This window comes from Talpa europaea, assembly GCF_964194135.1.
Source record: "Talpa europaea genome assembly, chromosome: 10".
Taxonomy (NCBI): Eukaryota; Metazoa; Chordata; class Mammalia; order Eulipotyphla; family Talpidae; genus Talpa; species Talpa europaea.
Window position 1 is genome coordinate 35,910,275 of NC_140077.1, and position 19,245 is coordinate 35,929,519.

Sequence of the window (19,245 nt, forward strand, 5' to 3'; positions counted from 1 at the left end):
CATGGTGAACAGCACAATCCTCTACCTCACCTGCAGAGGACTTCACTGCGTCTGTGTCTGATCAAAGTCTCCACACCCTTTCAGTGTGGGTCTCCAGAATAATTTCAGAAACTGCCCTTCTTGGGAACTTACAACCCAGGTTCCATAAATTATTTATGCTCAGGGTCTCCTACCACAAACTTTTATTTAAAGTCACATAAGTTTTCACTGGCTACTAATGTTGGAACCCATGAACTGCAGGGCAGAATCACGAAGCAGAAGAAAACACGCTGGCACCAGGATAACATTTCTAGAACGTTCCAGCGCTGGCTGACTTTAATTTAGAAACAGCTTTTGGCTATCGACATTCAGGTTTAAGGCACATTCCAAATTACAAGAAACTCTGTTATTGGCAGGGAGTTGGCTTTGTTCTCATGGTTTTGCACGAAAGAAGGAACAGATGACTTTCTGGCCTTTTTTTTTCCCTCTAAAAAGGAGTATGTTTGGCAATAACAAAGCCCATGACACATTCTCACCAGATGCGAAGATCACCCTGTAATGATCTTCCCCTTTCTCAGTGAGGACATGGTGCTGCCCCACCCAACCTCTCCCATGTGAAATATATATGCAGCAAAGAGACTTGTGTCTGGCGATGACTATTAAAAAAAAAGTTGCCTAAATAAAAATATAAAAATTATATGATTAAAATGAAGCCAAGAGTCTCAGCCACAGCAAAGGGAATAATTGCATGGGCCTGGAAATAAAACATCTACGTTAGCAGCAAAAGGCTGTGAGGGATGGGAGTGACAGTTGTCCCAAGAGTTCAGCCTGACCCTTGTCCTGCACAAGAACAGGACAGCCGGTCAGGAGGGGCAGGCAGAGGACGGGGCCGAGGCTCTGTGGAAGGCCCACATTGGGAAATCTCCAGGATTGTTTTGTGGGTTAGAAATAGATGGACATTGTTTTGGCCTTTTCCTGGCACTGCCACTGCCAGCAGGCAGACACCAATCATGCTTAGTCGTTGCCCCCGCAGATCTTCAGCAGAATCTTCCGGTAATCCCCTGAGGTGTCTCCCTGGTCATAGAAACAAGGAAGGCATAAGTGAAGGGGGTACAGTTAATTTTGGTCTCCTGGCTCCTGATTTTTCTCCTGCCTTAAGCCCCCTCAAAGAGAGGCAGGATCCTTGGGTAAGTCCCCCCACGCTGCCCCCAGGGCAGGTGAGCAGTGTCAGCGAGCCTCCCAACCCCGTTTCAACACAAGGCTGCACTCATCCCAGTGATCGAAGTCGGGGATTGAAAAAAGATTTAAAACAGCCCACCAGGGCCACCAATTTGCACTAAGATGGGTTTAGACTATAATGCAATTCTGTCCTGCTCAGGAAGTGGATCTGTGCTATGATCATCCAGTGGAAGTGCTGTGTTATTGGGGCCTCCAGTTCACACTGATCTCCCCTCCATCCCAGTGCACTGCATTTATTTAGAAGCGCAGGTCAGCTTAGCTAATATCTAATCGTTTCTTCCCTTGAAGCCAGGCCTCTGCTTCTTCTACATGCCCACAGCCCACTGGCACAAGGGAGATACTTTGTGGACGATGATTAATTCTCTTCTATCAATAGTATTGGTTTTTTTACAGCCAGGGAAAGAGAGATGCGCTTCTCTCAGTGACATGTCTGATGGCAAACACGAGGAAGTCTTGATCAGGACCCAGTCGGGGTGACCGCAGTTTCCAGCCAGAGGGGAATCACTGTGTCAGGCTGGTCTGCACACACGGCAGAGGAATAGCTGGTGTTTCTCAGACTCTGACATGTCACGCCATGTGCTCTGTGAGGATGTGGGGGCTACTATCACCCTCAGCTTAAGGATGCTGGCCCTGGGGTTCAGATTTTAGAAGCTGCTTGAAATCACACAGGGGTCAGAACTGGTCTCTAAGTGAAGCGACCCCTAAGACCTGGCTTTGACTGCCTTCCTGGGTCACCTCTGCCATAAAGCAGAGTTAAAGAAGAGACCAGTCTCAATCCCTGAGCAGAGCTGAGCCCCAGGGTAGATCACAGAATCATAGGTGGCCAGGACTCTGAAGGCCAGCCCCAAGCAGTCTGGGGTGTCCTGCGTTCTCTGGTTTTGATGTTTGGATCACAACCCCCAGCCCTGTCCTCTTTATGAGCAGCAAAGGAGCTGGATGTTGGGGGTCATGGCGGGCAACATCAGGGTCAGCACCCACTCTGCCTTCAGAACTTACACTGCTTGGTGGCAACGAGTGAAAGTCTAAGACAGGAATTATGGGTCCCATAAACAAGAGACTGGGGCAAGGCCATGGGAGGTACATGGCATGGGAAGGGAGGTCCCCAGGACAGTGGGGGTCAGGGGCCGCCCAAGGGCCCTTACCGTGATGTCGTGGTACAGCGACTTGCTATACAGGCGCTTATACTCTGATCTGATGTCCAGGAGGTCAGTCTCGCTGCGGGACACCATGATGCGAATCAGGGTTCGGTCCTTCGTCCCTGCTCCCTGAGGAGAGTCCACCATGAGGTGAGTAAGGGGCTCCCTTGGCTTCCTCCGGAGGACCCCTTCCCCCACCTGGCGCCCTCTGTCCTCTAGGCTGAGGGGCACTCTCCTCAAGTCTCCACCCGGGGAGAGGCCCCAGGCACAGGTGGGCAGACAGAGCCTGGACTCCCGGCAGTACCTACCCTCATGGCATTGTTGAGTCTTTCAGCAAAGAAGGCGGGGGTGTTCTTGAGACATTTCACTAGAAGAGAGAACACAGCATGACCACCTGCAGGCACTATGTGGAAGGGGGGCATGGAGCGCAGTCTCCTATACGAGGCTGGTCACAGCCTCTACCATCCTCCCTCCCTTCTCCAGGCTCAGTTATTCCATGATCCTGGCTGTAGTTCTTTGCAAAAGAAAGCACACAGAGCCTGGACACCACTCCAACCTCTTCCCTGGCAACCAGTGTGGAGAAAGGCGCTGAGCAGGGAGGCAGGCGGGAGGGGCATACTGGAGGTATGAGCCTGCCTGAGCATACTGCTCAGGCGGGAGGGGCATACTGGAGGTGCCGTGAGAAAGGACGCAAGGCCGAGCAGAAGGCCCATCTCCCTAGAGTTCTCAGGCCACAACACCACCGTGGGGGATGAGCAGGGCAATGAGGATTTACCATCTGCCCCGTTCAGAAAGCAAAGCCAAAGTCGGATAAACTGATTTTCCCAAGTGGATACAAAGCGGGGTTCAGGCAGGCCACAGAGCAGGGCCAATCCCTGTGGGGGAGCCGGCAGCCAGACCCTGTGCTGTCGGGCAGACACCACAAGAAGCACACCCGAGTCTGGGAGTGAAGCCAGCTTTCCTTAGCAAGAGCCTGTTTTGCTGTTGCAAGTAAAAATCTTTCCACGTGTTTCCATCATAAACATCTGACAACTGCCTGCAGGGATGTATTTTTAGAGGAAACTTGGCAGGATGTGAGTCATCTTCCTCTGGGAGAGAGCTGGTTGCTCTCCCACTAATACCTACACTGCGGCTCCCTTCCCAGAGCTGCGCTTGACATACAAACAGGACACCTCGGAGCAGCTGGGGGCATGACTGCTGAGCGCTCCAGGAAGCGGGTACAGCTTCCCAGCACTGCGCTAGCTGAACTCAGCCATCCCCGATTCCAGGGTTCTTTTACTATACCCCCCCATCAAACACTGGATGGGTGAGTACCCTGACAACGTACAGTCCGTGCCAGCCACCCGTGAGAGCAAGGCGGGCCCGACACCTACCCACGGCCAGCATGCCCTTTTCCAGGTCCCCAGACATCTCCCGACAGATGCTCTTCTCGATGTCTCGACCCGTCATTCGCTGATACTCATTGAAAACTTGTGGGAAGACAGAGGGACAAGTTATAACTAAATTCCACCCCCTCACCCATTTGCTCCAACCCCTTTTCAGGCACACTGGGAGCCCCTGCTCAGGGCCTGTGCCCTGGCAACTCCCTCAGGGAGGACTGCCCTGGCCGCTCTACCACTCCCCATTCCCGTTCCCATCTTTAATATTTTTCTCTAAAGGATTTACCCCAAGCAAACAGGTAAGAGAACAGAGACTCCAGGGTTGACTGCTTCCCCACACGCAGGAGCTCCATTTATGCTTGCTGAATGGGTAAATTAATGCTACTTGGCATTGTTCTTATGCCACACTTCGGGGACCCTGGATGAGGCGTTCTGTAGGCTCTCTCAACCCTGGTATTTCACCTTCTAGTGTATAAAGATACCAGCCCACAGGAGGCTCCATTTTCCGCAGCTCTATGGCTTCCACCAGAATCAGCAGCTTACAGAATCTCAGCACATCTGCTGCGAGTGCTTTAAATCTCCACCAGGGGGCTCTTGAAGGCAGCGAACCCCAGGTAGAGCAGCAGACCCAGTGCTCTGCTAGCTGTTTCCCCTCCCAGCCCACCCACCCCCGCAATCCTCTGTCCTTGCAGCAGAGAGGCCAAGGCTGCCTTACCTGCCACCAGGTGGGCCCGGCTTCGGGAGCACAGAACTGCATTGAACTTGGACTCATCTGTTCCCAGGCGGTTCTCCCCAGCTGCATACAGGTCCTGGGCAGATGGGGGAAGACAGACATGCAATGTAGGCTTCACCCAGACAGCAGGCCCAGGTCTGGGCAAAGGAAATGGAGCAATGCTCTGGCTGTGCTCCCCTCACGGAGCTAGACACCATTCACACATCCCCTCCCAGGGCAACAGATGTTTCTGGAATTGGGATGGGGGCCGAGGACATTTATTTAGAACCAGGAGAACCAGGGCTGATTGGGGCACAGGAGAGGCAAGGAACAACTTCAGTTCGACCAAGGAAGCTGGTTTATAGGCTCAAATCTTCAAAAGGTTAACAGGCAAGTGCAAATCCTACCCCTCTGCAAACAATGGCATATGCAATTAAAAACAGGAAAATTGCTAAGTCACATGAAATTCCACACCCATAACTGATCCACCAACTATTGTCATATTGAATATCTCACGTTTGCTCCCAGGGGTGGGGAACTGAAGCCTGGGGAGGTTGAGGGACCTGCTCAAGGTCACACAATAGATAAGCAGCAGAGTCCATCTGAGGCTCATGGCACCTCGAACCCACTCCTGACTGGTTGCTCTTTCCATGCCAGAGCACCTCCCTTTTCAGGTAAGAAAGTGGGGGACACTCTGGGCTCAGGACACCCAGTGGGGAACCTGCCATCACACTCACCTGGACATCTCTTTGGACGAGTGACATATCCACATTTGTGCTTTCATCCCGGTTTCCCTGAAATCAAGCAGGCTGAATGGTCAGAACCACTCCTTGGAGCTACCCCCGGCCCCATCCCAGCTCCCTTTCCTCACGGCCCAGAGATCCACCTCTCTCTCCTCTCGGCCCCAGCTCAGTCATGAGAAAGGTACCTGAGCAAGAGAGATGAGGAGACGCTGGAAGTGCCCTGACGTGTCTCTGCGAATGTCATCCTCCAGGGACACTTTGAATTCTGAAAGGGAGACACAGGGAGGGTCCCTTTTACCCCGTGGACGAGGCTGCCCACTGCACACATCAACAGTGGGCACTGTGAGAGAAGGGCCTGAGTGTTTTGGGCATGGGGAGATGGGCAGCCCAGACAGCCCTCCAGGGACATCTATCCAGGAGGGGCTGTGACCACCAGGTTGAGGTCCCAGGCCTCTGGTCTGGCTTGGCCCAAACTACACCCAAGAGGTTTTCCTCAGTAACCCCCTTGCCTTTATCACCTGCCCTCACCTGAACAACAGGCAGGGCCATGTCTCGGCTCAAAGCCCAGTGTGTGGGGAGTGGCAAGAGACAAGGTGATAAGAAGGTCAGAGGGAATAAGAGGCCCTTCGAGAGGGTGTGACAGGCCCAGAAAGTTCAGGGATCTCCAAGGGCAGATCCAGGGACCTGGAAAGTTCAGGGACCTCCTGAACTAAAAGTTCAGGTCCCTCCAAAGGACCAGGCTAACCTGCTTTGTAGGCTACATTCAGTTCCCGGATGTGGTTGTTGCTGCGGGAGGCGAGGATCTCAATCAGGCAGGCTTCATCGGTGCCAGCCCCCTGGGGTGGTGAGAACACAACAAACCAAAAGCTTGTTATAGCTCCCTCACTGGCACCCTGGTAAGAGCAGGTGCCACTTCACCGCCCTATCCCCAAAAGCACAAACCCCAGCAGCCCCTGACAGAGAGACATGCCCGGGTGCTGCAGCAGCTGCTGCCCATGTCTGAGGCAGCTGAGCCACCTGCCAAGCCTGGGTCCAGGAAAGTACCAGGTTAACGACAGTGGCAATCACATGGAGGATCACCCACATTCCATCCGCCAGGAAACTAAGAATCAGAGAGGTGGAGTGACTCGTCCAAGGCCACACAGTAAATTGTGGGTTGAGATGTGGACCCAGATCAGTTTTATAATGATGTCAGCCCAGAGATGATAAACAGCTGACAAAATATTTATTTATTTATTTATTTATTTATTTATTTGTTTGTTTGTTTGTTTGTTTATTTATTTTTTCGCCTTAAGACAAAATATTTAAAGTCAGAAAGTGGACATGTAGAAAAACTAGAGCCTAGAGTGGACTGTGGAGCATCTGAAGACTTGAAGGAAAAGAAGCAACACTGGGGACAAAAAAGATGACCATGTCAGGGACCATAAGAAGATGGAGATGAAATCAGTGGTCTGGCTCTGCGTGACTGTGGGGACATGACGTAACCTCTCTGTGCCATAAAAGAGGAGTGGTACAAGTACAATCTCATAGGGAAACCATAGGATTAAATGAAATATATATGTAAAGCACCTAGAACAATTCCTTCACCCCGAAGGGGGCTGGATACCCAGGGGTTGGCTATGGTTACGATTACTACTGCTAGTAGATTACTTCATTTACAGAGAACTTTGTTAGCTGCCATGCTCACTGCTCACCACACAAGATGGAGAATCTACACTCCCATTTAACAGAGACTCAAGGACACAGCTAGTTAGGGTGAGCTGACCCCACAGTACCCCACAACCACCTCTACCTCTGAAGCTGGCTGGAAGCAGGAGGCAGGTTAGGACCTTATGCTATAGCCCTTCCCAATTACCCCTTGATCCACTTTATAGAAGAAAGAATGCAGGCTGGCCCAGTGGAGTCCTCACTCCCTCCAGGCCCACACTGAGCTCTCCTCCCGGGGCAGGAAAAGTTACTCGGCCTATCAGGCCTCTGAGAAAGGTCTGTTCTAACTTGCTCAAATCACCAGGATTCACCTTCTGTGGGGGCTACTCCTGCCCTCCCAAAGGAAACATGCTGTGGATGTGGGGGCCACAGGATCATGCGGAATGTACAGGACCCTCCTCTTGGTCATACCAGATTAGACTGGGGTAAGAGAGTGAACCCACACTAAGCCAATCAGCATCTGCTTTCTATTTGGAATTTGGACTGACAGACAGACGGTCTCCTCCATGGCCAGACTTGTGATAGGTAAATGGAGAAATGTCCACAAGGATCTTCTGCCAAGCAGGAGAAACACAGAAGCAGCCGGAATAACAAAGTGGACACTTAGGAAGCAGCAGACATGGGAGAAAGCCTGCCTGGGGTTTTGCCCTTTACATCTCCTAGCTCCACACCTCTCTAGTCCTGGAGGCTGGTCCTTTGTCTTTATACTCATAACTGACTTTCTACCTTTACTTTGCTTAAACTTCTCAAGAGTGCTTCTGTCATTTGTGAGTAAGAGTCCTAATGAGTGAGGATGATCCCACCCCCATCTCCCTGCCACTAGCTTCCTCTTCAACTCCAGCTCTAGACTTAGCTGCTCCCTGTTCCGGAATGACACGCTCATTTGCCTCCTGGGGAAGTCACCCATCTCTAGCACTTAGACTTCAACCTGGGAGGGCCAGAAGTCGTGCTGACAACTGCAGTTAGTGAAGGGGTGAGACACATAGTCCAGGTTTTCTTCTGGGCTGTGTCCACACACATGCACGCGCGCACGCGCGCGCACACACACACACACACACACACACAGGTACACACCTTGATGGCCTCCTTTATCTCATAAGCATCAAAGAGGATGGGGGTCTTCATCATAGCCAAGATGGTCTTCTCAAAATTTCCTGACAGTTCAGATTTCAGATCTTTGATTAAATCCTGATTGGATATTGAAACAAACAAAAGACTTTGAGAACCCACAAAAGAAGACTAATAGGGACAATATCCAGATCAGAGGACAAGCAGCATTAGCATCTGCTGAGACCTGGCACAAAAGTCAAGTCCTAGGCCCCAGCCCAAATCTATAGATTGGAGTTGTATCTTCACCAGATTCCCAGGGGACCCATGGCACACTGCAGCTGCATGAGCCAAGTCAGAACACGAGCTATTTAATATTTACCCAATTTCCACCTTTTTAACATTCCACGTGCCAGAAAGGCAAAATACCACCCCCACCCCTATGATTATTACTGAAACCCTTTTCCTTCAAAGGTCTCTGTCAGCTACCACCTGCAGTGGTAGTGAAGAGGGCAGGGGTTAGCAGCCTGGTCCCCAGGAGGACCAGCCAGATCTCTGAGCACCTCTCACCAAACAGCAGTACCCTCTGGACCCTGGGATTTCTCCCTAAGCATCCTTCAACTCTAGAAGATGCCATCAGCGAAACGGCCACTGGCTGGGTGGGCAGCAGGAAATGTCCTAAAGAGCTTTACTGTCCACCTAGGAGAGCAAGGCCCACTCAGCCTCAAAGAAAAGCAAAGGAAAAAAGAAAGCCTGTGCTGGAGGATGTACGGGAGGGACCGAGCTCCCTATGCCCCTGCCCGTACTCACCTTCCCGTAAGCTGTCTTGAAGGACAGGAGAATCTGCTGTCGCTGCTTGTTAGAGCGACTCCCCAGGCAGTCGATGATGGCCTGCTCATCAGTTCCTGGAGGAAGAAGAGGTAGGAGTAGGTGGGGCTGGAGGTCATGGGAGTCCCTGCAGCTGGAGACTATGCAGGGCCCGGGTCCTCCAGTTCTCCTGGGCATTCTCACTGCACCCCCCCCTTATCTTTATCTTCCATCGCCTCTGGGGTCAGAGTCACTGTGCAACTGCCCAATCAGGGGGCTGTTAGGGTGTCTCACCAAAGCCTTTCATAGCTTTCCTCAGGACTTCAGCATCTCGCAAGGGGTCAAAGCCAGAAGCATCTGTGATGGTGCCTCGGTTTCCAAACTGCAGGGACAAGCAAAATTGGATAAGAAGCCACACTCCCCAGATGCAAGACTGCCCCAACCCAGCCTCCAAGAACAACCTCATCTCCAACACTTGGGGTATCTGAAGGAGCCTGCACGCAACAGCGCAGAACTTACATTAAGTGGGCACAACTTCACCATGAGTCCTCGTGTTTTGGTCCTGAAGTCTCTGCCAAGCTCTGGGGGCTAGGTCTACCCACAGCTGAATCCCAAAGCTGAAAATCTGCCCTCCATCCAGGTCCTCCAGGGCTCACTGCCTCACCACCAGAGCACCCATTAGCATACATGGGGGTCCTCTTACTACCCAACTAGTTTAGTTTGCATAAATTAGAAAAAGGGGGATGCAGTGAGCCACCTGCAAAGGGACTGCCTCTTGGGCTAGCACTGGTTTTATAGAATCTGTGACCTGCTTGCCTGTAGGACTTCTCCCTGAGGCTGACAACTGCACTCCCCAGCAAACTGGAATTTCCCTGCCAATACTGTCTCCTGGTGGATCATCTTCTGGAGTTGGCACATACCAGTTGCTTCAGAGTTAAGGAGATGGGCTCAAAGAAAAGATAAGGTGGAAGGCAGGGAGGAAGGATGGAGTATAGGGCAGGAGTCGGGGAAAGTGTGGGTGTGGGGCTGGGAGGAGGGGAGACCCACGATCTAAAAATAGTAGTCAAGCACATAGCACTAGCCCTGCACTTGGCTGGTTTGGCCATGTAACCATGACAATGAATTCTAGGCTCTGCTAACAAGAACTACTCTTCAAAATGAGCAAAGATTGGCCTTGAAGGAACTGTCAACAAATGTCCCTACTCAACAGAGGCTTTAAGGGTCCCCTAGCACCAGTCTGGCAGGGTAAACGCAGGGGGCTGAAGACCACATTTTGGGGCATAAGAGATTAGTGGTCTGAGCAGTTCACACAAAACCCAGCAGTAAACATAGAGGAATAAAGAGCACCCTGGGACATTCAGATCCAACAAGCACATGGAGTATCTAACCAAACTGGAACAGTTTATGGAACAGGAACCAGGAGTGGGGAATGAGAGAGGAAGTAACACTCTTTACTGAACAGAAAGCTGCCGCTGTAGGACTGAGCCCTCTCCCCGCCCCACCCTCCCAGTCCTTGCTGAACTACGTGTCTCAGGACTTTGGAGCTCAGGGTTGAACCTATCAGAGTACCAGCAGGGAGCAATGTGAATTCACTGAGCCCGTGAATGATGTCTTTAATGAACTCCATCCCCTGATGATGTTAGGGGCCCCAACCCCAACTCCATGCTGACTCCCAGCATGCCATGGATCTGACTTCCTGAAGAGGGGCCTGCCGGAAATTAGTGGAGGAGTTAAGCAGCAATACTTGACTTATAACTGAATACATGTGGGCTTGGAGGCTCTTGCTTTTCTGGTTTCTACTTGTACCCTGGGACTTGGAGGAGAAATGCGAGACACTTAGAAGAGATACTTGGAAGAGACACATGGGTGCGAAACACGTGGGAAGGCTGTTCCCAGTCCTTTGCAGAGACAATGGCAGCCGTTACCTTAATGGTACATGGTGAATTTTGATTCTCTCCTCTGTCCACTCAATCAGGGGTCTTCCAAATCCCTTTCTTGTAGTTCCCCACCAGAAGGTACCTTAGACTATGGCAAGCTTTTGGGCCCCAGCAGTCCCACTCCAGGCCCAGCCTGTTTGGCTGGGCATTAGCCCTCAAGGGGTTGGTTAACTTTTGAGTTTTATTGGAAAACTTATTTGAAAAAAATCTATCACACAAGTCTTCTTCTGCCTTGTGTAACATAGACGGTTGAATCCCATTAACAGTGTGCACCGCTTTCAGTTTAGGGCCCCTGGAGACCCCTCAGTTGTTTGCTAACAGACTTAGGGTAATGTGCAGCTGGCACTCACCTGGGCTGGGAGCACGGCAGGGGTGACAGGCCCGGACCCTGCATATCCAGGGTAGCTTGGCACTGGCTGCTGCTGCTGCCCAGGAGGTGGCATCGGCGACTGCCCAGGGTAGGTCATTGGTGGTTGCCCAGGGTAGGCCCCTGGGGGCTGCTGCCCAGGGGGCGGCATGGGCTGGCCTGGCACAGGGGCCCCTGGGTATGGCGGATATGCAGGCATCCCAGAGGGTGGGTTTCCTCCAGGGGGTGGGTACATTCCATAAGGAGGAACAGGCTGCTGGGCAGACGGGGGCTGCCCAAATCCCCCAGGGGGAACTGGAGGATAACCACCTCCTGGGGCCCCTGGGTACATGTTTGGGACGTTGGCTCCTCCGAAGGTCCCGGACATGCTGGCCGCCTGCAAGTTCAAAAAGCAAAACCTAAGACAAATGGTCCCAGCACCACAGGTGTGCTCTCCATCTACCTGCCCTGGGCCTGGCAGTGGACTCTGGGAGCCACACTCAGAGCTCCAGCAGAAATCAAGCACCCAGGCTTCTCAGCAAGGCTCAATCTGATCAGCCAACTTAACCACTGTTCCACGCCCCCTCCACCCTCACTCCTGATGCCTTTACCTGCTTTTATGCCCAAAACAGCCATGTTGCTCTGATACTTCACGGTTTACTTATGTCTACTGTCTGTCTCCCCGGTGGAGAAGTCCTCTAGGGCTGGGATTTTGTGTGTTTGATTCACACCTCCCCAATGCCGAGAACAGGCCTGGCACAAATTAGACTGCATACTGGCTACACCGTTTACATTTAGCATCCATTTCTTTTCAGATTATAAAACAGATGATTTTAAAAGCAAATAAGCAGCATGTCTGCCCATGCTCCCAAGAATCTGCTCCCAGGCCAATCAGAAGAATCACCCATAAATATACCAGACACGCATGCACAACCACACCCATACACACTTCTCTCTCCTACCTTGTGCTGTGCTCACTCGGGTGCGCAATACCTATTCTAAGAAAGCACCACCCTACCCAAATCCTCCAGAGCTGCAGGAGGCATGCGAGACCCGAGGCCCATATACCCCACTTCCCCTCATCTTATAGTTGGGAAAATCGAATACATGAAGAGGCAGTGAGCAGGTGAGAGTCCTGATAAAAACTTAAAAAAATTAAAACTCTTCTGTCCTAAGACGCAGCTACACGCTCAGCATTCCAGGTAAACACGCACAGACGCCTCAAGCCATGGAAGCAACAGCCTCTACTCCCTGGCCACGCAGGTGTGGTCCCCAGGGGCAGCCTTAGCAGGAGGGCTGGACTCACCGTTCCTGAAAGGTAGTCCTGGTTGAACTGTCCAGCATAGTTGGCCACATTATCCAGCCCAATGGGGGGCATGCTGGGCGGGGGGTAGCCAGCACCTCCCCAGGGAGCGCCACCTGAAAGTAACACCAAACCCTTTAGACCATCAGACCTCTAAACAGAGGAAGGCATGTTAGGGGTAAAAGGATGTCCTAAAGCTAATTCCATACAGGCTTTGTGGACTCCACCCCCACCCCAGGCCAAAGCCAAAGACACTGGGAACTCCAAATGCCATCACCACCCAAGGGAAGGTGGCTGGGACCTGAGGGTGGAGTTAAGCAGTCAGGTTGGTATAAAGGCAGACACGTGGGCTTTGGAGGGGGTCCCCCATTTTGGCTCTCCGCCAGCTCGCAGCGTCCGGCCAGTTCTGACAGTGACTTTGGGTTTCCAGGTCAGCGGATTGGGTAGGCCGCATTAAAGACTTTATTTCCCTATTTTCTCCCTGAGTTGTACATTTTCCTTATTTCCTTTTTCCTTGTAAATAAACCTTTATTAACCTTTTGTGTGTGCCTGTAGTGGAGTATTAATAAGTCCCTTTTAAGCGCGCGGGTGAGGACCCACAGCCAGGAACCCGTTCAATATTGGGGCTGCGCTGTAACAGCTGGCGCCCAACGTGGTTTCCAAGCTTCACCCGTGGTTGACCAGCCCTAAGTAATTTTTCTTGCATTGGTCACCATAAAGCTAAGTCCCTTTTAAGTGCGCGGGTGAGGACCCACAGCCAGGCAACCTGTTCAATATCGGGGCTGCCCTATAACAGCTAGAGCCCTCAGTCTCCCTTGGGGTCAGGAGGGGAGGCCAAGCAGGGTCCAGGGAATAGCACCAGAGACCACGTGGAAAACACTTGAGCAAGAAAGTCTAATCTATTCTTGCTGCCAGAGCAAGAGAAGACAGAACCTCCCCCTCCATCCAGGGAGGAAGGTGGGGTTCAGCAAACACTCCCAAGAACCTCTGTGGGATATTAAGGAAGGAGGACAGCCAAGGGCAGGCCTTGCCCTCCTGGGCAGGTGTGCAGACACAAGAATGGGTCAGGTGGGGACAAGTGTGCGGAGACACAACAGTGTGAGCTCAGGAACTCCCAAAATCCACAAGATGTAAAAGCACAGAGGCTCAGAAGGGGCGGGGGGGGGGGGGGAGGGGAGAGGGAGGTGGGGTTCCTGCCCTTGTGGTTGTTTGCTATAACAAGTCTGTAGGAGGCAGGAAAAGTAGCATGAGAGGATGGAGGGAGACAGGCTGAGTCACCAAAAACAGACACCTTGTGGATTCCCCAGGCCCCTTATTCTCGGGATTTTGCTTGGTACCCAAAGTTGCTGCTGGTCAAGCTAAACTGTAGTCAGGCAGGGGGCCTCTCTCCAGGACAAAGTGCTGGTATGAGGTTATCTGCTGAAAACAGCAGGCAGACATTATGGCCAGATTAGCATAACTAGCTAGACCACCTTGACAGGAAGACAAGTGTAAACAGGGAATAGAGATTGATCCTCTCAATCAGCATCTACAATGGAGCCCCCCAGGCAACAGCCCCTATTCACTCCCTGGCTAGTGCCAGACTATTATGCATCCCCAATCTACATCCCCACCATGCACATTCCTCCACACATTCCTCCCCGTGCTTGCCCACCTTCCCTGAATCTGATACCAAATAAGCGTGAGATTGGGGTTGGGGGAGGACAGGCCTGCATCTCCATAGGGGTAAGCCCCTCTAGGTCTCTCTCTCACTACTTGGACTTTGAGTTGTCTTTCCTCCATCCCACGCAATGCTGCAGCCCAGCAAGGGGACAGACACCTGTGCTTGCAAGGGGTCAAGTAGGGGAACAGCAGAAAACAGTTGAGCTCTGACACCTACACCGCAGGCTATGTGCCCTGGGTGAGGCCCTTGCCACTCTAGGTTGGTTTTCTCAGCTGAGAAGTGGGGGTAATAAAGTATTTGCCTCAAACTGCTGATGAGGATTGAATTAACTTAATGCTGGTGAGTGTTCATGACAGCTGTCACTGTGACAGAGAGCTTGCAGCCAGCATCATGTGGCAGGTGCTGGCCCTGTTGGAAGAGGCTTGGAGGGTCTGGATTTTCAGTTTCCTGGCTTCAGGACAGTCAGGGCCTTTCCAGAATCACCCGGTTCATCCCTTTGCTCCTGGTTCATCCCTTTGCATGAGGGCTCCCGGGACAAGAGAGAGGAAAGGAACCACTCCAGGCTGGTCACCTGAGGTTCTGGAACCAGGCTGTCCCCCTAACAGAGGCTAACAGAGGCTGCAGAGGCTGACACTGTCCATAGGACTCCCACTGGAGAGAGGGGGCAGAGCAATGCTGGTTCATCTGGGGCAGGGGCTTAGTCGGGGGAGCTAGCCCATGACAGTGGCTGAGTCACTCCTCTGTTCTTGAACAATAGAGGGCTTCCCATGTGGCACTCAGACTCAGAACCTCAGCTCAGAGGAAAGGATGTGCCCGTGGTCTTAGATGGGGGACAGCCTGGTTCCGGAACCTCAGGTGACCAGCCTGCAGTGGTTCTGTAACAGGGTGGTCCCCAGGAAAGGGGGAGGTCCCCTCTCCCTGTCCTATAACAGTTCCTTTCCTCTCTCTTGTCCCGGGAGCCCTCATGCTTCCTTTTCTACCATGGGGACCAAATCTCCTTTCAGAGACCCAGGAGAACCCAGGACTAGAGCAGATGATTTTTAAATGTGAGGAGAAGCATGGCCAGGCCAGGTTCTGACCGCCTGCTTGGATGATGCAGCCCCACTGCTATGGGCCCACAGCATCCAGCGGCCACAGCGGTTAACATCTAATTCTTAGCAACTGCCTCTACTTCTTCCCTTGGTGACGGAATCCTGCCACCACAAAACCTTGTACCTTGTGCACCAGGTAGCAGAAGTGACAAGGGGTTTTGATCACCTGACAGTGCTCTGGAGGACACCGTGCCAAAGCTTTACCTGGCTATCCCATCAGTCTCCTGGACAGCCCAGTGAGAAAGAGATCCGTGAAACCATTTGCAAGGGAGAAAACCAAGTTTCAGAAAGAGAAGGCATCTGCCCACTGTTGTCAGTAGTAAGGAATGAGACCTGGTCCTGGCCTTCCAGAACAAACTTCCAAACCACACCCCTTCAGGTCCCACAGTCCAGGCTCCTTCCCAGCCCCTCCCCCTGCTGGGCTACACTCCTGAGGGCTGATGGGAGTGAGGACATGGCAGGAAAGCACAGGGCACTGGGCAGGAGGGCATTCTCACCTGACTCTCTTACCTGGTGCAGCTGGAGGGTAGCCGCCAGCGGGTGGGGGGTAGCCTGGGTAGCTCATGGCTGGATCTGAAAGGGAAGAAGCAGCATACTCAGACTCTGCAGAGAGCTCCCCCAACCTTCCCAGGAGCAACACTCACAGACACAAGATTTAAACTTTGTGTTTCAATCTGCCAGGTCCCCCTGCAGGAGAAGCTGCTACAGGCTGACCTGTGATGAGCCAGTCTAACTCTTCCTGCGAGGGCTCCAGCCAGAAAGAGCAACAGGGCAGGCTCATCTCTAGGGCCAGACTCATGCGGGCCCCACCCCTACAGGAATCACCACCCAGAGCCTGTGGGTTTCCTTGAAATCCCCTGGAACCTAAACCTCACCCCCACCTATCTGACAAGAGATGCTGCCTGTGGGGAGCACTTCCCCATCCTTGTTGGGACAGAGTCCAGGGGCTCGGATCTTTATCTTCCAGGGTCCTTGCCACCATCCATCCAGCAACAGGGGAAGCTAGTGTAACAGGGTGGTCCCCAGGAAAGGGGGAGGTTCCCTGCCCCACCCAAGAGAGGGTGGAGCTGAGCAGGAAGAGGAGAAGCAGAAGAAGAGACTGAGGAAGGAAGCAGGATGGAGCCAGGAGACCTGGAGGAGGCGCATGGAGCCTAGAGACACGTAAAGAAACTGCGCTTGTCTTTTGGTCGTGGACTGGGTGACACAGATGTGGGTGAGACCTGTGGGGAGGTGACAATGGCAGCGTTTATCTTGATGTTGATTTTGCTCTTTTCCTTCCGGGCTTGTCCGGTTGTTCGTGACCCTTTTCTGTGGGTCCCCACTGGAAGATGCTTTAGACTTGTGGCAGGCTTTGGGGCCTTGTTCTGGGCCGATCCCATATGGATGGACTTTTACCCACGAGGGGATGGGTAACTTTGGGTGCTTCATTTAGAAACTAGACTCTTTGCCTTACCTGTATTGTTTCCTATTGTTTTCTTTTATTAAAGATCCTTCCCATTAGTCTCATGTGTTTTGTGTTGATGCGGCGGATGGCCGAACCCATTTAGAATAGGCAGGTTTGCGGGGTTTGGGCTGCCCCTCTCCCTGTCCTATAACACTAGAACCCCTATCTTCCTGGGCTCTGCCTACAGACGCCTGAACTCTCCACTCAGCCTCCACATTGGATCTGCTGCAAGCCACACTTCACTCTCCAACCTCTGGTTTGTGGGGGAGGGAACTTGGTATGGAATCGTCATTCCTGGAAACAAAAAAGGACCTCAGGAGGTTTCATCTGACCCAGGATATGGAATGAGGGCAAGCGAGGCTGCTTCCCTACTGGTGCTGCGTGGGTACTTGGCTCTCCCAAAGTGCCCCTGTATACAGAGCCCTCTGCTTCGTTCCATGCCAGTCAAACTGTCCAGGAGGGACACAGACCAGCTGTGACACCAGCCACTCAGACACCATTCTTGCCAATTAGCAGCTGCAGCAATTTGTAGGGGCTCCCAATGACAGGCGACGGTTTGTGAGGAAACCTGTACCTCCCTTAACAATCACACCTGCCCACTCCAGGTGAGGTGATCCTCCTTACTGCTGGGCCCTATGCCAGCTTATAGCACAGGTTCTCAAACTGCTGTATGTATCAGAACCACCTAGAGGGCATGACCCAGGTGATGCTGCTGGTTTGGGGACCCCACTTGGAGAGCCACTGCACTAGACGTCACTATCCTACAAGATTCCAGTTGCCCTTCATTGCTATTGAAGAACTCAGCTCATTGTTCTTAAGGAAGCTAAGAGACTTCCTAAATGTGCTACTGCTTTTGTGCCACTTCCTAAATGGGCCTGCTTTTCAGTCTTATGCATGTGGTAAGGTGCGCTAGTCAGTGGGTCCAGAGGTGAGTGTAGCCAAAGCAAGGGAAGGCCAAACAATGGCCTATTGACCTTAAAGAGAGGAAGAACTGGTTTCCTGCCATGTGGGCCAAATGCAGGCACCCTTTCCCGTGCACACTGGTGAGCTGGTTGGGGGGCCTGGGGTGGTACCTTCTGTCTGACTCAGCTCCCTGTGACTAGTCCTCAGCCTGACCTTTTGCCAAAACCCTAAGGCCTCAACGGTACAACCAGCCTGGGGACTGGAATGAGGGATGGGCCTGGAACCTTCTGATGGAGGGAAAAGCATCCACCCTCAGGGCGACCACGGTGTGTTCCTGACACCACTCTCTGGAGACCACCACCAAGCCGAAGCTGTGGGCACCAAAGACCCCCATCTACTTTTGTCTCCACCCAGAGGAATGAGATCAAAGGAGCGAGATAGGGAAAAAAATCAAAACAAAACAAGAGCTGGCTACATACCAAATAAATTTCAGTCAGACCAAAGATTTAAACGTAAAAAGTAGCTCTGAATCCCGGAGACAAAATTAAAATTCCACACGATAAGACACAAACAGAAAAGAACACAAAGACAAGAGAAACCAAACTTAGGGGAAAAGACACAAGAAAAAGATCCATAACCACTAGAACAACTTAAAATGCTGTGAACAGGCAGTTACAGAAATGGAAGTACAGAGCTCACTCTCACTAATAAACTGAGAATCACCAATTAAAAATACAGAGAAGTCAACATTAAAAATAACACTCTGGCCCAGAAACTACTTTGGAAAGTCTATGTCCCAGACCCACAACTGTGTGAAATGACCCGCGGATCTGGATTTTACTGGGCAACAACAGACTCTTAACTATCCACCTGTAAGAGGCTGGTTAAATAAACCTCCACGGACCCACAGGATGGGGACTCTGTAGCTGCTTTTACAATTAGCCAGTTCTATACATGAAGCTACAATATGTTCCCAAGCTACAAACTTTGTGATACATACACTCAAAAACCAGACCTTCCCCAGCAGGATCAACAAGGCCCTGGGTAACAGAAGTTGCCTCTAGAGAAGACCAGGGCGGAGATGAGCTTACTGTTAATATTTGCATTTTTTGCCACATGCATGTATTGCCTACTAAAAAACATTTTTTTTAATAATAAATTTTATTTTTATATTCCCCATACAATTGCAACCCCCCCATTCTGACCCCAATCCCTCCCCTCCCACCCCCCCCACCCCCCCAAAAGTATCTCTGGTTCATAGTTTTTTGTTGATAAAAAACATTTTTTAAATCAAGGTGACATTAGTTACAACACTGCATATGATTTAGGGGTAACAGGTTCAAACCTCTTCAGATGTATGTTACCACACCCACCACCAAAGCACCCATACATAACTCCTTCACCATAGTCCATTGGCCCCCTCCCACTGTGCCCATCACCCTTCACCCTTCCCCTCTAGAGGCCTCAACTCAGTAGTCAGATATCTAGGGTTTGGAAAAAAACAACTTTTAAAAAGGCTCAATTCAGGTGGGGATTTCTGAGCTCCCTAGAGACCACAGCAGTTCTTCCAAGATTCAAATAGCTCACACAAGGTCCATTCAGTCCCAGGCAGCCCGGCCCTGAGCCTGGTGTTAGTGTTACGATATAAATATCCCATGAGACCGCTGGTGCTCCCACCCGGCAGGGCCTGCGCTGGCCTCAGACCACTCATAGGGCTGGATTAGGGTGGATGCCTATGGGAGATGAACTGTCCACTGTCCTTCCCCAGCCAGGCATTTAAAGTATTCATCTGTGTATTAGTTTTTCATC

General features: G+C 51.8%; 1 protein-coding gene across 1 annotated transcript; it reads right to left on the reverse strand.

Annotated features, from left to right (window-relative positions):
* Positions 1–993: 993 nt before the first annotated feature.
* ANXA11 (annexin A11) lies at positions 994–15,654 on the reverse strand (the record flags this gene model as incomplete). The annotated part of the gene is made up of 14 exons (XM_084246123.1): positions 994–1,053; positions 2,361–2,483; positions 2,663–2,721; positions 3,728–3,823; positions 4,449–4,542; positions 5,183–5,239; positions 5,374–5,453; positions 5,934–6,024; positions 7,970–8,083; positions 8,753–8,847; positions 9,044–9,131; positions 11,037–11,429; positions 12,339–12,451; positions 15,600–15,654. 14 exons carry the CDS (start codon positions 15,652–15,654, stop codon positions 994–996), a joined length of 1,518 nt encoding a protein of 505 aa, XP_084102249.1.
* Between the last annotated feature and the right edge of the window lie 3,591 nt (positions 15,655–19,245).